This window comes from Sphaeramia orbicularis, chromosome 7 (genome assembly GCF_902148855.1).
Source record: "Sphaeramia orbicularis chromosome 7, fSphaOr1.1, whole genome shotgun sequence".
NCBI classification, from domain to species: domain Eukaryota; kingdom Metazoa; phylum Chordata; class Actinopteri; order Kurtiformes; family Apogonidae; genus Sphaeramia; species Sphaeramia orbicularis.
The window spans coordinates 1,563,861-1,578,860 of record NC_043963.1 but is presented as its reverse complement, the minus strand read 5'-3'; the positions used below and the strand labels follow the sequence as shown (position 1 = coordinate 1,578,860).

The following is a 15,000-nucleotide window of genomic DNA, read 5'->3' as shown; positions in this document are numbered from 1 at the left end:
CTCAACATGACGGAGTATAGCAGTAAACACAGCCAGAGCAAAGGACCATGGGAAATCTGAAATTAAATGAAGGACAGTTGGACTGGACATGGATCTGTACCAGCTACCAAAGAACAAGTGGTCCATGAACACTGACATGTGGACCCAAATGGAGGACCCAGACCTGATCCAGGGGGGAGGGGATCAGCGCTATTTGGACCTGAAACTAATATACATGGTTTCATCAGGACTGACAACCAGGGTCCAAAACTAGGACCAGAACCAGCTGATCCAAAGGCTCCAAAACTAGGACCAGAACCAGCTGATCCAAAGGGTCCAAAACTAGGGCCCAGAACCAGCTGATCCAAAGGGTCCAAAACTAGGACCCAGAACCAGCTGATCCAAAGGCTCCAAAACTAGGACCAGAACCAGCTGATCCAAAGGGTCCAAAACTAGGACCAGAACCAGCTGATCCAAAGGGTCCAAAACTAGGACCAGAACCAGCTGATCCAAAGGGTCCAAAACTAGGGCCCAGAACCAGCTGATCCAAAGGGTCCAAAACTAGGACCCAGAACCAGCTGATCCAAAGGCTCCAAAACTAGGACCAGAACCAGCTGATCCAAAGGGTCCAAAACTAGGACCAGAACCAGCTGATCCAAAGGGTCCAAAACTAGGGCCCAGAACCAGCTGATCCAAAGGGTCCAAAACTAGGACCCAGAACCAGCTGATCCAAAGGGTCTAAAACTAGGACCAGAACCAGCTGATCCAAAGGCTCCAAAACTAGGACCAGAACCAGCTGATCCAAAGGGTCCAAAACTAGGACCCAGAACCAGCTGATCCAAAGGCTCCAAAACTAGGACCAGAACCAGCTGATCCAAAGGCTCCAAAACTAGGACCAGAACCAGCTGATCCAAAGGGTCTAAAACTAGGACCCAGAACCAGCTGATCCAAAGGGTCTAAAACTAGGACCAGAACCAGCTGATCCAAAGGGTCCAAAACTAGGACCCAGAACCAGCTGATCCAAAGGGTCTAAAACTAGGACCAGAACCAGCTGATCCAAAGGGTCTAAAACTAGGGCCCAGAACCAGCTGATCCAAAGGGTCTAAAACTAGGGCCCAGAACCAGCTGATCCAAAGGGTCTAAAACTAGGGCCCAGAACCAGCTGATCCAAAGGTCATTTCCAGTCCAGCGTGGACTGACCCCAGTGAATCTATGCATGATCTACTGGGACTGAGCAGATTTACTGAGTCTAGTTCAGATCCAGTCCTTTATCCAACACAGATACTACTGCTGTGGACCAGCAGGGCACCACTGCATTCTGGGAAATTAGCAGATTTACACCACCTGGTTTAAATTAACACATTATTCTTGTAATATTATGGCTTTATTGTCGGAATATGATGACTTTAATCTCATAAACCAATGACATTTTTGTTAAATTATGAGTTGTTTTTTTTTATAACTATGACTTTATTCTAATAACATCGTGATTCTTTTTGTATTCGACTTTATCATAAAATTACAGGTTTTATATCGATATTTTATGACTTTATACTCTGGTAGTGCCCAGTGTTTTTCTTTTCTTCTGTGGTCCTAATACTCCGTCGTAGCTTTATTCTCCAGTTCCTCCGTATTTGTAAAACTAGGTTGGCCTCAGTTTCAGTTCGTTTACTAATCATGTAGGAGCACAAGGTTCACAATCACAAAATGAGACAAAAACCAGGAAAGATCTGATCATGAAACCAAGAGCTGCACTAAGAAGGACCGTTAGCCAAAACAATAGGTCATTTCAGGTCTGATTGGACCAAAAATTCAGCATCAGTGAATGTTAGCTGACACCAAACAGGATCCACAGATCTAGGTTTGGTTTCCTGGATTTGTGGATCCATCTCCTTCTCTTTTCTTTGTCTTTCGGTGTCTGTAAAACGATAGCTCCCACTGCTTTAAGAACCTGTTCATACAATCCGCTCTTCCTCATTTTTTATTACCTCTGCCAAGGAGGTTCTGTTTTTGTCGGCGTCGGTTTGTCTGTCTCTGTGTGCAAAATAACTCAAAAAGTTATGGACGGATTTGGATGAAATTTTTCAGGAAATGTTGATACTGGCACAAGGAACAAATGATTAAATTTTGGTGGTGATCAGGGGTGGAGGCGTGGGGGGGTGGGGGGTACTGATCGGCCTTGGCGGAGGTCTACACTCTCCGATTGCTTCTAGTTAAATATTGTTCTTCAGTTTAGACAGTATTGAAGCCAACGCTGCCACTCATCTCCCTCTTTCTGACACTCAGTGGGCGGAACCACCGTGACGTCACATGCAGACCCTCTATTGCACAGGTGTCAAACATGTGGCCCGGGGGCCAAATCTGGCCCGCCAAAGGTTCCCTTACGACCCACAGGATGAAAGTGCAAAAATGAACCTGAACAGCCCAGGTTGTCCAAATCCTTTTGGTTCAGGTTCCACATACAGACCAGTGTGATCTACAGTAAAAATAACACAATAACCCATAAATAATGACAACGACAAATTTTCTTTGTGAAAAATTATGTGGAAAAAATTTAAGTGGAAAAAATAGCCTTACACAGTGAAAATATTTACATTTACAAACTATTCTTTCACAATAAAATGCAAATAAATACATAAATAAAAACAAAGATGAACAACCTGAAATGTGCAATTTTAACAATATTCTGTCTGTTCCTAAATGTTTTGTGCATTTATGGATCCACTGTGATCTGGAGTTGTGTTAATAATAACAGATGTAATATTGTAGAAATTGTTCAAATTTTAGTTCAAAACTCCAAAATTTTAACAACATTACACCTGTTATCAAATGTTTGTGTAACATTGTGTGTAAATGTACATGCATAAATAATAAGTCAAGGCAGAATATTGTTAAAATTTTGGAGTTTTAAACTAAAACTTGAACAACTTCTACAATATTACATCTCTTATTATTGTAGAAATTGTTCAAATTTTAGTTCCAAACTCAAAAATTTTAACAATATTCTGCCTGTTACCAAATGTTTATGGAACATTGTGTGTAAATGTACATGTATAAATAATAAGTCGAGGCATAATATTGTTGAAATTGCACTAATTTTTCAAATGAAATTTCAGGTTATTCACATCTTTTTTTTGTAAAACATAAATATTTTCATATTTTAATTGGGTTTTTTTGTGCTAAAACAAAGAGAAAAACTTGGATTTGTCATTATTTATAGATTATTAAGTCATTATTTTACTGGTTTGGCCCACTTGAGATGAAATTGGGCTAAATATGGAACTGAACCAAAATGAGTTTGACGCCCCTGCTCTATTGGACCCCTCTGCTGACCCAGTCCTGACCCTGCTCCTCAGACAGTCTGATGCTGTTCCAGGTCTGAATGTGTTTAGTGTCGATGCTGTGTTTGTGTTTGTGACACTGTGGAGTTTAAACTGAGGACGTGGAACACATGGAACTGCTGCGGTTCCATCGGTACAGACTGTGGTTGTGACTGCGGCGTGTTGGGCGTTGGCGTTACCTGCTGGGCACAGGGTTCGTCCAGGATCACCCCCAGGCTCCGCGGGTTCTTCTGGTAGTACGCGATCAGCTCTCCCAACGTGGCGAAGGAGATCTTATCTGAGACGAAGTAGGCGCCGATGGCGGAGCGCTGGATGCGGAAGTGGAACACCTTCCCCTCACTCCGGACTGAAACGACATCAACTGTCATTTAACGTGGATCCCAGTCACCCGGGGGGGTCAAACATGCGGTCTGAGGGCCAAAACCGGCCCGCCAAAGGGTCCAGTCTGACCCCTGGGAGGAAGTAACTAAGTGTAAAAATGACACCACAGATAAGAACAGTGGTGTTGGACTAGTAACTGATACAAATACATTATTATAAATATTAACTTATTTAACTCGTTTTGTGGCTGCCTCCACCACTACAGCCGCCACAATAATACTAACAAATTAGACTACTGCTATTATTATCATTATATATTTTTGTTCTATTACAACAATTCTTATTTTCCCCCTCTCTCTTTCTCCCTTTCATTCACACCCCCCCTTCCCCTTTTCCCCATTGCCCCTAACCAAGCTATGCTGATTAGTTCCTATTTACATTTGTGATCTTTTTCATTGTAATGTGATGTTGTCGTTGTCAATACTGTCGTTGTTGTTGTTTGTTTATTTGTTTGATTTTCCCTTTGTTTATGTGTTGCTGTTTTTCTGTCCACAATGTCTTGTTAACTATCACTAAAAAAAGAAAAAAAAAGTGCTTTGTTTTTGTGCAAAAAAACCCCATAATGTTAAAATTTGAAAATTACATGAACAAACTGTCCTTTAACAATAAAATGTCATTAACCTGAATAAAAATGAACAGCCTGACATGTTTAAAGAAACTTAAGTATAATTTTAATAATAATACTCTGCCTGTTCTTAAATGTTTTTTGTGTATAAATGATACATTGAAGCAAAATATTGTTAAAATTGCACTTAATTTTCTTCAGAAATGTACTTTTTTTTGTTTTTACTTTATTCAGACCTGTTTTGTTTGGATTGGTTGTAAATATAAATATTTTTGTAGTAGTATTTTATTTATACACTATTTTGGTATTGTTTGACTGGTTCTGATCCATTTCAGATCAGACCAGTCTGAATGTGGAACTGGACTCATCTGTTGAATATCTTCAGTGTCACAGGTTCCTCCTGTGAGCCGGACTATACCTGTTGGTGGGCCGGCTTTAGCCCCCGGGCCGCGTGTTGGACACTTGTGGTCTAGAAGAACCCCCATGAGCCCAGCTGATGTCCTGTTTGTGGGTGTGGTCTAGAAGAACCCCCATGAGCCCAGCTGATGTCCTGTTTGTGGGTGTGGTCTAGAAGAACCCCCATGAGCCCAGCTGATGTCCTGTTTGTGGGTGTGGTCTAGAAGAACCCCCATGAGCCCAGCTGATGTCCTGTTTGTGGGTGTGGTCTAGAAGAACCCCCATGAGCCCAGCTGATGTCCTGTTTGTGGGTGTGGTCTAGAAGAACCCCCATGAGCCCAGCTGATGTCCTGTTTGTGGGTGTGGTCTAGAAGAACCCCCATGAGCCCAGCTGATGTCCTGTTTGTGGGTGTGTTACTCACCAGAGATGGTGTACTCGTCGCTGTGACTCTCACTGATGCGGACCAGGAAGGAGCCATCTTTGTTTTGGGACGCCAGCAGCAACTTCTCAGCCTTGACCCGGTTTATGTTCCCATAGTACCACCTGACCAGAGAGGAGACAAGGAGAGGACATGAGGAGACAAGGAGTGGACATGAGGACATGAGGAGAGGACATGAGGAGAGGAGACAAGGAGAGGACATGAGGACATGAGGAGAGGAGACAAGGAGAGGACATGAGTAGGAGGCATTAGCAAACTGTCAAAACACAATGAAACAAACGACACAAACAGACCTGGATCTCAACCACAGCACAGAGACCCTCAGATGAAAGCGATCCAGGTCCAGAACCAGAACCGGACCAACCAGTTAACCTGGGTTTATGTATGAAGTTGACACTTTATTGGACCCTGAATGCATCATGAGTAAAAGAGCAGCTGTTTGTTCAGGAATCTGACCTGTATTTACTTTTATTTTATCCGGGGGTGGGGCCGAGGGCGGGGCCAGGATCGGGTTTCAGTGAAACTAACAACAAGCAGCTCCTCAGAACTTTGAGAAACACAACAAACTGATATCATCTGAGGGTTTTCAGACCAGTAGGACCTGATCCTGTGGAGCAGGGGTTAGTCCAGGTTCCCCATTCAGACCAGTATGAGCTAAAGGGGGTCAGAACCAGTCAAATAAGAACAGAAGAACATACAAATAATGACAGATACAAACTTTTACCTTCATTTTAGAATAATAAAGGAAGATTACATGAACATGGTTCTAATTAAAATCTACTGTTAAGAATGTGAAGAACCGATATTACACCTGTTTATTATTTCTACATGTTGATTAAAGCGGACAGAACACAGTGGATCTACAAGCACACACAAGATTTAAGAACAGGCAGAATACTGGTCCAATTACACTGAATATTAAAGGTTCTGGTCCGGTTTAACAGTTCTGATCTGGTTTAGTGGCTCTGATCTGGTTTAGTGGTTTTGGTCTGGTTTAGTGGTTCTGGTCTGGTTCAGTGGTTCTAGTTTAGTGGTTCTAGTTCAGTGGTTGTGGTCTGGTTTAATGGTTCTGGTTTAGTGGTTCTGGTCTGATTTACTGGTTCTGGTCTGGTTTACTGGTTTTGGTCTGGTTTACTGGTTCTGGTATGCTTCAGTGGTTCTGGTTTAGTGGTTGTGGTCTGGTTTAGTGGTTCTTGTCTGGTCTATTGGTTCTGGTCTGGTTTATTGGTTCTGGTCTGGTGGTTCTGGTTTAGTGGTTCTGGTCTGGTTTAGTGGTTCTGATTCAGTGGTTCTAATCTGGTTTTGTGGTTCTGGTCTGCTTTAGTGGGTCTGGTTTAGTGGTTCTGGTCTGGTTTAGTGGTTCTGGTCTGGTTCAGTGGTTCTGGTCTGGTTCAGTGGTTCTGGTCTGGTTTAGCGGTTCTGGTCTGCTTTAGTGGGTCTGGTTTAGTGGTTCTGGTCTGGTTTAGTGGGTCTGGTTTAGTGGTTCTGGTCTGGTTCAGTGGTTCTGGTCTGGTTTAGTGGTTCTGATTCAGTGGTTCTAATCTGGTTTAGTGGTTCTGGTCTGCTTTAGTGGGTCTGGTTTAGTGGTTCTGGTCTGGTTCAGTGGTTCTGGTCTGGTTTATATGAACACATGTCATGTTCACATTTGTTCAGGTTATTCATATTTTTTGTTTGTAATTGTAAATATTTCCATATGAACTCACTGTATTTTTCCACTCCGACAGAACTGTGTACTGGTCATTATTATGGGATGTTCTGCTGGTATTTTACTGGAGTCCCTCCACACTGACCTGCTCTGTAAGTGGAACCTGAACTAAAAGGATTTAAACACCACTGATGGTTTTGATCCTCAGTGTATGTTTGCGTTTCGTAGACCGGATCGGACCCCCTGGTGGGTCGGTTTTGGCCCACGGGCCACAGGTTTGACACCTGTGGTCTACGCAGACCTCCACAGACCTGAGGAAAAGCCTCAAGTCCACTCAGTTTCACGGAAACACTGGTTGAAACTGTTTGACGTCGTGTCCTGATATGATGACAGCACCCTGAGTCACCTGGTCTGCAGATCACATGACCATCGCACAATCAGGACCTGAATCAGCTTCCTTAACCCTCTGGGATCTGCCCAGACACCCTTTAATCACCCACAGCCCATAATATGCACAGTTCACTACTGATGCCAGAATGTTTTTCATACAGGTTTTTTTTTTTACTATTTAAGGTTTTTTTTTCCATTTCATCAAGTTGATCCATACACAGAAATACCAAATATTCAATAACTGTCATATTTTAACCCTTTAAATGACAGGTTTTTAATGGAAACAAACCATGTTTTTGATCCAAAAAAACATGGAAAAACTTCTTTTTATTCTATATTCTTCATATAAATTGTATTATTTGTTTCATTTTTCCTCCTGTCATCTGTCAGTGATTAACACCAACACTGGTTCATATTATTATTAATTTTGGTTCTAGGTGGAACTGTTCAAACTGAACAGAAAACTGAGGGGATTTGTGGTTTTACCCTGGCTGTTTTCAGCCTAAAAACAGAGCTAAGCTAACATGGCTAAGCTAACAGAGCTATAATGTAAACTACCAGTGTTATTTCATCATCTGTTAAAGTAAACATCTGTGAATTGGAGTTGAATTAAACTTGATGATTCCATTAAACAGATGAAACTATGACTTTTAACCTTTATTCAGTGACTGATCCGGTCTGTGGATCCATGGGGTCAGTTTCATGGGGGTTCTGGTTCTGACCCCTGCTGGTCAGAGTCTGGAACATCAGGACCACATAGGACCAGTTTATCCTCCTCAGACCCAGCTGTGGGTTTTCTGTCCACATTTGTGGACAACAGTTTCACAACTTTATACAAAAAAAAAAAAAGAAAACTGTCCACCACAAAGGACATTCCATAAACATTTTAAAAACTGCATCTGAAAAAACTGTTGCATCATGCTGTTTCCAATATAGGCACTGATTTAATAAAAAACAAAAAACCAAAAAAGCTGGTACTTTGCTGACATTTCCTGGGTCTGAGGAGGTTAAAGGCTTTTGTTCTGGGTCAGTGTTGACAATGTGGACATTAACTGACTCAAACATATGATACGATGAAACTTCCTGCTGGTTTGTGTTCTTTTTCTACATTTTAATTCAATGTCATTAATGCTCAGACTCATTTGGTTGTTTCTATTTTGAGTTTTTCAATTATTTTGTTCATTTGTCTGACATCATGTGATAATATGTAAACAGGGATGCACTGATCTATCAGCAGGACCTATGTAAAAAAAAACATATTTATTCATTTGAACAGATGGCCGTTTCAGATCATTCCCTGTGCTGTTTTATTAAAGGTTTGACCCTAAATGTGTATTTCTAATCCCTCAGTTCTTGTTCTGTGTCTCAGGTGGGTTCCTGGGTTCCTAAACCGGTCCACCAGTGCACCCATGTCCTGGTCTGACAGAGGCTGGAGCTGAACGGGTTAACATCCGCTCCTTTCCTCCAGGACTTTCATCTGATCTCACAGGCTCGTGTTGGTTCTGACTCACATGGTTCTGACCCACATGGTTCTGATCAGGTGAACAGCTGACGCGTTCACGTATGTCCTCTCCGGGTTCGGATCTCTCTGAACCGGACCGGACACAGGTGAACCTGACAGCTCCAACATTTGCACCTCTGCGCCCTGGTACCGGTACCGGGGGACCCGGTTCTGAACTCACTTGTGTTTGGCGAACTCGTCCTGGAGCAGAGCCACGTAGTTGGCCGGGATGAGTCCGGACTCCAGGGACCCGGTCAGCTTCTTGGCCAGGACGTACTCCCCCCGCTTCTCGATCACCGACAGCTTGTCCCCCTCCTTCACCGACAGCTCGTGGTCGCTTCGGGCCTCGAAGTCGAAGAGCGCCGCGTACAGCTGCACCGGCCGCTTCTTGGGCGACGGGGCGCGGATGTCCCCGGACACGGTGCGGATCTCCGCCGCCTGCGCCGCCGGGTTGGCGATGACATGGTTACTGTTGGGCACGGAGGGGTACCGGAAGTCCGGCCAGATCCAGTTCCAGAGCCGGCTACAGCACGGCATACAGGTCCGACAGCAGCCCTCCATCCCCGGCACCAAGGAGCCGCGAACCCCGGCGGATAGGACGCGTCAGTCCGCTGAAGACGGCCCGTGTCGGCCCGCTGTGTCCCGCTCGGTCCTCCGCCGCCCCCCTCCGCCTCCACCGGGGAACATACTGCAGCACGGGCCGGATCAGCCGGACCGACCGGTTTTTTCTGTTGAGCTCACGGATCCGAGCCCCGCGCCCGCAGTGCGCACGGCGGCTGCGGGAATGCGGAAACGGGAATGGAGGCCGTCCAAGTCGGACCGGGTCCCTGCAAGAACCCGGCACCGCGACCCAGATGCACCGGGGACCGGAGGAGGGTGCCTCGACGAACCGATAATCCGGTCTGATCTGCACCGAATGGGACCGGCCGGGCCAGAGTCCGGACCCGCAGAGGAGCGGAACCGCGGCAGGTGCGTAAAGTTTGGGTTTTGGCGCCGGACACGCCCCCTGCGGAACACACACCTGTACGGAGGGGGCGGGGCCTGCGGGACCATATGTCAGGTCTGGATCTGGGACAGGACTCAGGTGGACTGCAGGACCTGTCCAGATGGAGGTCCAAGTCCGCTCCTGGTGGATCAGGTGCGTCCGCATGAATCCATGTTCCTGCTTAGACCGGACCACGTCAGACCCGGGTCTTCACCATTCAGGAGCAGGACCCAGGTGTGGACCTGAACCAGGACTGGACTCATATCCATGTGAGGAACTCATGTTTGACTGTATTCTAGTTCCAGAACTTCACATTCAGTTAGACCTGACCCTCCTGGACCATCCACGTCAGAACCAGAACCACAGACTGGGTCAGAGCTCCAGAGGGCCCAGGTAAACCTAGACCGGGTTAAACCTCTAATATCAGACCTGTATGGTGGGTCCGTGTCTGATCAGATGTTCACTTGGTTTGAATGTATTTATGGATGAACGGACAGTATTAGAAACATTAGAGGAAACAAGAGCACAAGGAAGGAAAACAACAAATAAAAAACAAAACAATAAAAAACAAAAAAAAAACAAACAAAACAACAAACCCAACAAAACAACAAAAAACAAACAAAAACAACAACAAAAAACCCAGCAAAAAACAACAAAACAAAACAACAAAAAACAAACAATAAAAAACAAACAAAAACATCAAAACAACAACAAAATAAAATAACAACCCCCCCCCCAACAAACAAACAAACAAACAAAAAACAACAAAAAAACAACAACACAACTCAACATTTTCATCATCAGGTCTTTGGTCTGAGTTCTGGTCTGGATCCAAACCTTCATGTTTGTTTGATGCTTTTCTTCATTTCCTGCCGTTTCTTCATAAACATCTGTGTGTGTTTACGCTGTAAACATCTTTATTTATGTGTGGCTGTTTTTCTCACTGTTTCCATCAGATAAACCTGGTGAAAACACACACACCATGACTTTAGAGTGGAGGAGTGGACCGCAGCAGAGCATGATGGGAAAAAAAGACACTACAGCCAGTGGAGACCAAAAAGAACCAATGTTTTCCTGAGGATTTTCCCAGTGAATAAAGAGTTGGATGGAAAACTGTTTGAGTATCAGACGAAGAAAATGTGTCCAAACGACACCTGAAAGGCACCCAGGTGTCGTCATGGTAACGGCCCCTGTCCACGGTCCGAAGAGGGAACCGTTAAACTGGACCAGAACCCTTAAACCAGACCAGAACCTTTAAACCAGACCAGAACCACGAAATCAGACCTGAACCACAAAACCAGACCTGAACCACTAAACCAGACCAGAACCTTTAAACCAGACCAGAACCCTTAAACCAGACCAGAACCTTTAAACCAGACCAGAACCCTTAAACCAGACCAGAACCACAAAACCAGACCTGAACCACTAAACCAGACCTGAACCACTAAACCAGACCAGAACCACTAAACCAGACCTGAACCTTTAAACCAGACCAGAACCACTAAACCAGACCAGAACCACTAAACCAGACCAGAACCACTAAACCAGACCTGAACCTTTAAACCAGACCAGAACCACTAAACCAGACCTGAACCACTAAACCAGACCAGAACCACTAAACCAGACCTGAACCTTTAAACCAGACCAGAACCACTAAACCAGACCTGAACCTTAAATATTCAGTGTAATTGGACCAATATTCCATCTGTTTTTTAATGTTGTATTTGTAGATCCACTGTGTTCAGTCCTTTAGAATGAACATGTAGAAATAATAAACAGACAATACTGTGAAAATTACACTTATTTTTTTTAAATAATACACTCCAGTTTTTTATGGTTGTTCATATTATCCACATTTTTAATTCTTTTAATAATGTCATTGGACTTTTTTCACCCTGAAACAGAGAAAAGTTTGTACTTTTCATTCTTTCTCTGTTCTTCTGTTCTTGTGTTCCTGGTTCTGATCCACTTCAGATCATACTGGACTGAATGTGGAACCTGAGAAACAGTCCGAGGTAAACTGGTTCAGGTCCACAGTGAACGGGTTCATCCAGTGGATCTGAACCAGCAGCAGAACCAGGAGGAAGAACCCAAGGGTCCAGGATGGAAAAAGCACCCGAGCAACAACAGGGACCCACAGAGCAAGACCACAAGACCACTATGGAGACCAGGACCACACTGGACCATGGGACAGGAACCACAGGAGACACATGGACTTCATATACAGGGTTGAATGGACACATGAGGGAGGAGATGGTCTTCAGGTAGGACAGGAAGTCAACGCACAACACACACACACACTTACACAGACACCCCCTACACACATATACACACTCACACTTTTACACACACCCTACACACACTCACCACACACCCTACACACACTTACACACACACACACACACCCTACACACACTTAGACACACACGCACACACCGTACACACACACACCGTACACACACACACCCTACACACACAAACACACACACACACACGCACACACCGTACACACACACACCGTACACACACACACCCTACACACACAAACACACACACACACACACACACACCGTACACACACACACACACACACACACACACAGGACAGATAAAGGTCAGATGTGCAGAATTGGACCAAACCTAGATGTTTGAGTGGGACAGTTCAGAATGGACCTGCACTGACACCTGTAGGATGTGAGGCTGCACCTCCAACACACACACACCCTACACACACACACACACACACACACACACACACACACATACACACACACACACACACACACACACACACACACACTTAACGCTGTCTGGTGTTGATGCTGTAGTTCCTTCACTGACCACCAGGGGTCACACACACACACACACACACACAAACGGCACATCAGCTGATCTGACTTGTTTGGGTTTTCCGTCGGTTCTCTAATCAAAAGTTCCTGTTGGTCAGTGTTGACGCTGATGTCCCCAAACTGGAACCCCCCCCCACACACACACAACATTTACTACTCAACTGTACTCTGAGTGGATTCACACATTTATTCACAACTTTCATCCACCGACTATAATATTTATATAACATTAACTTTACAGTTTGGAATGTATGGATATAGAAAGATGAGGGTGTAGACACATTCTATTCTATTCTATTCTATTCTATTCTATTCTATTCTATTCTATTCTATCCTACAGGGTGGGGAAGCAAAATGTACAATATTTTGAGGCAGGGATTGAAAGACAGTGTATGACCAATTAGTTTATTGAAAGTCATGAGAATTTATTTGCCACAAGAAAATGTCCATAATAGAAAATGTTTTTATTCTATGTGTCCTCCTTCTTTCTCAATAACTGCCTTCACACACTTCCTGAAACTTGCGCAAGTGTTCCTCAAATATTGGGGTGACAACTTCTCCCATTCTTCTTTAATAGTATCTTCCAGACTTTCTGGTAATAGTTTTGCTCATAGTCATTCTCTTCTTTCCATTATAAACAGTCTTTATGGACACTCCAACTATTTTGGAAATCTCCTTTGGTGTGACGAGTGCATTCAGCAAATCACACACTCTTTGACGTTTGCTTTCCTGATTACTCATATGGGCAAAAGTTTCTGAAAAGGTATGGATAATAGTGTTAGGTATGATTATGACATCAGTATATGTTTGGGTTCAAAACAACTGACGTAGTGTCTGCTGAGAAAAAACAACTAAATGTTCAGTGTACATTTGGTTTCCCCACCCTGTAAGGACGACAAGGTCGGCAAGAATTTGGCTGATCTGCCTTGGTGGAGGACTGCGTTCTTCAAGTGCTTTTCTAGTTATTATTATTATTATTATTATTATTATTATTATCATTTATTAGCCTTTATTTAACCAGGCAAAATGACTGGTTCAGATTAAAAATGTGTCTTTTTCAGAGTGTCCTTCAGCCAAAAATCCACATTAAAAACATCCATATAAAGTCAACCCAGTGGTTCTGCAGGTCCACACGGACCCGTTCCAACATGTCTGTGAACAGGATGTTCTGTTCCAAACTCCTGAACGCTGCTGGTCTGGTTGGTGTTCTGTTGGATTCATATTCAACATGTTTTTGAATAAATGGACTGAATTTACACAAATGAGGCTCATGTGGTTGACGGTGCAGTTTGTAAAATGACCACCAGGTGTCAGACAAACACCAACTTCAAATCACAGTCAGTTCACTTTTTCAGTCTCTGATCAAACTGATCCAGTCCCAGGTTTGTGGGCGTGGCTGTGGTGGGTGGGGTTTATGGGCGTGGCTGTGGTGGGTGGGGTTTGTGGGCGGTCCCTTCTAAAAGCCTGATGCAATGGGATTCAAACTGTGCTTTTTTCCATATGAACTTTATTCCAACCTGAGTCTGATGCAGATCTGAACAGCTGGTTTGAACTTCTTCCTCCGGCAGACGATACAGAACAGTGTACGCCAAAACAGACACAAGAACAGTGTTTTCCCCCAGACCGTCTCTGATGAACACCTCATGACCCATCCAGTGTCAGTGCCCCCCCGACTCCAGTTCACCAACTCACAAACTTATATTTTGCACTCTTTATTAAAGCTGTCTAATTTGCACTGTGTAAAAAACTCTATTTGCACTACAATAATTTATATATATATACATAAACATATATTTTTACAGACTGCAGTCCTGTATATTTCCACTCACTGTATAAATACTTCAATTTGCACTTCCTGTACATATTACAACATAAAACCCACTGTAAATAATATAAACATAAACATATATTTTTAATAGACCAGATCCACACATCTACTCACTGTATAAAAAAACCCCTCCAATTTACACTCTGTACATCCACTGTAAATCTCAACCCACTGTTGTCTCTGTCTCTAGTAGACTGCACTGTAAAAAAAAAAAAAAACTGTAAAAAAAAAAAAAGCAGTAATATTCCGGCAGCAGGGGTGCCGAAAAAATACTGTTAAACAACAGAAAATAACCATCTCATAAAAATATGGAAATTTTTTTTGCTCTAAATTTACATAAGATTTTGCTTTTTTTTTTTTTTTTTTAAACTTTTTAATATTTAATAAAGAATACATGTACTAAAACTGTCATATCAGTCCCCGGACTTTTGCTTGTTTTGTCTATCTTGTCTGTTATTACCTGTTTTATTTTGTTCAGTCCTCCTCTTGTGTCATGTCTGCTGTCTTTGCTTCCCTTCCCTGATTGTGTCACCTGTGCTGATTACCTGTCCCCGCCCTGATTCGTTCCACCTGTGTCTCGTTGTCTTCCCTCCCTCTTGTGTATATAAGCCCTGTGTTTTCCCCTGTTTGTTGCCAGTTTGTATTCCTCCTTTTGGTGTGTCTACTTACCAGCGTTTCTTCAGATCCTGTTTGCCTGCCT

At 43.5% G+C, this 15,000-nt stretch overlaps 1 protein-coding gene across 1 annotated transcript in view; it reads right to left on the bottom strand.

Moving 5' to 3' along the window:
• Nucleotides 1–9,351, bottom strand: part of LOC115422247 (tyrosine-protein kinase SRK3-like) — a 22,585-nt gene extending 13,234 nt beyond the window's left edge. Inside the window, exons 1-3 of the mRNA XM_030138459.1 lie at nt 8,820–9,351; nt 5,085–5,206; nt 3,500–3,666 (exon numbers count right to left, since the gene is read on the bottom strand). Coding sequence (XP_029994319.1) covers nt 3,500–3,666; nt 5,085–5,206; nt 8,820–9,199 — 669 coding nt within the window. The 5' untranslated portion in view covers nt 9,200–9,351. The remainder of the gene's footprint in view (nt 1–3,499; nt 3,667–5,084; nt 5,207–8,819) is intronic.
• Between the last annotated feature and the right edge of the window lie 5,649 nt (nt 9,352–15,000).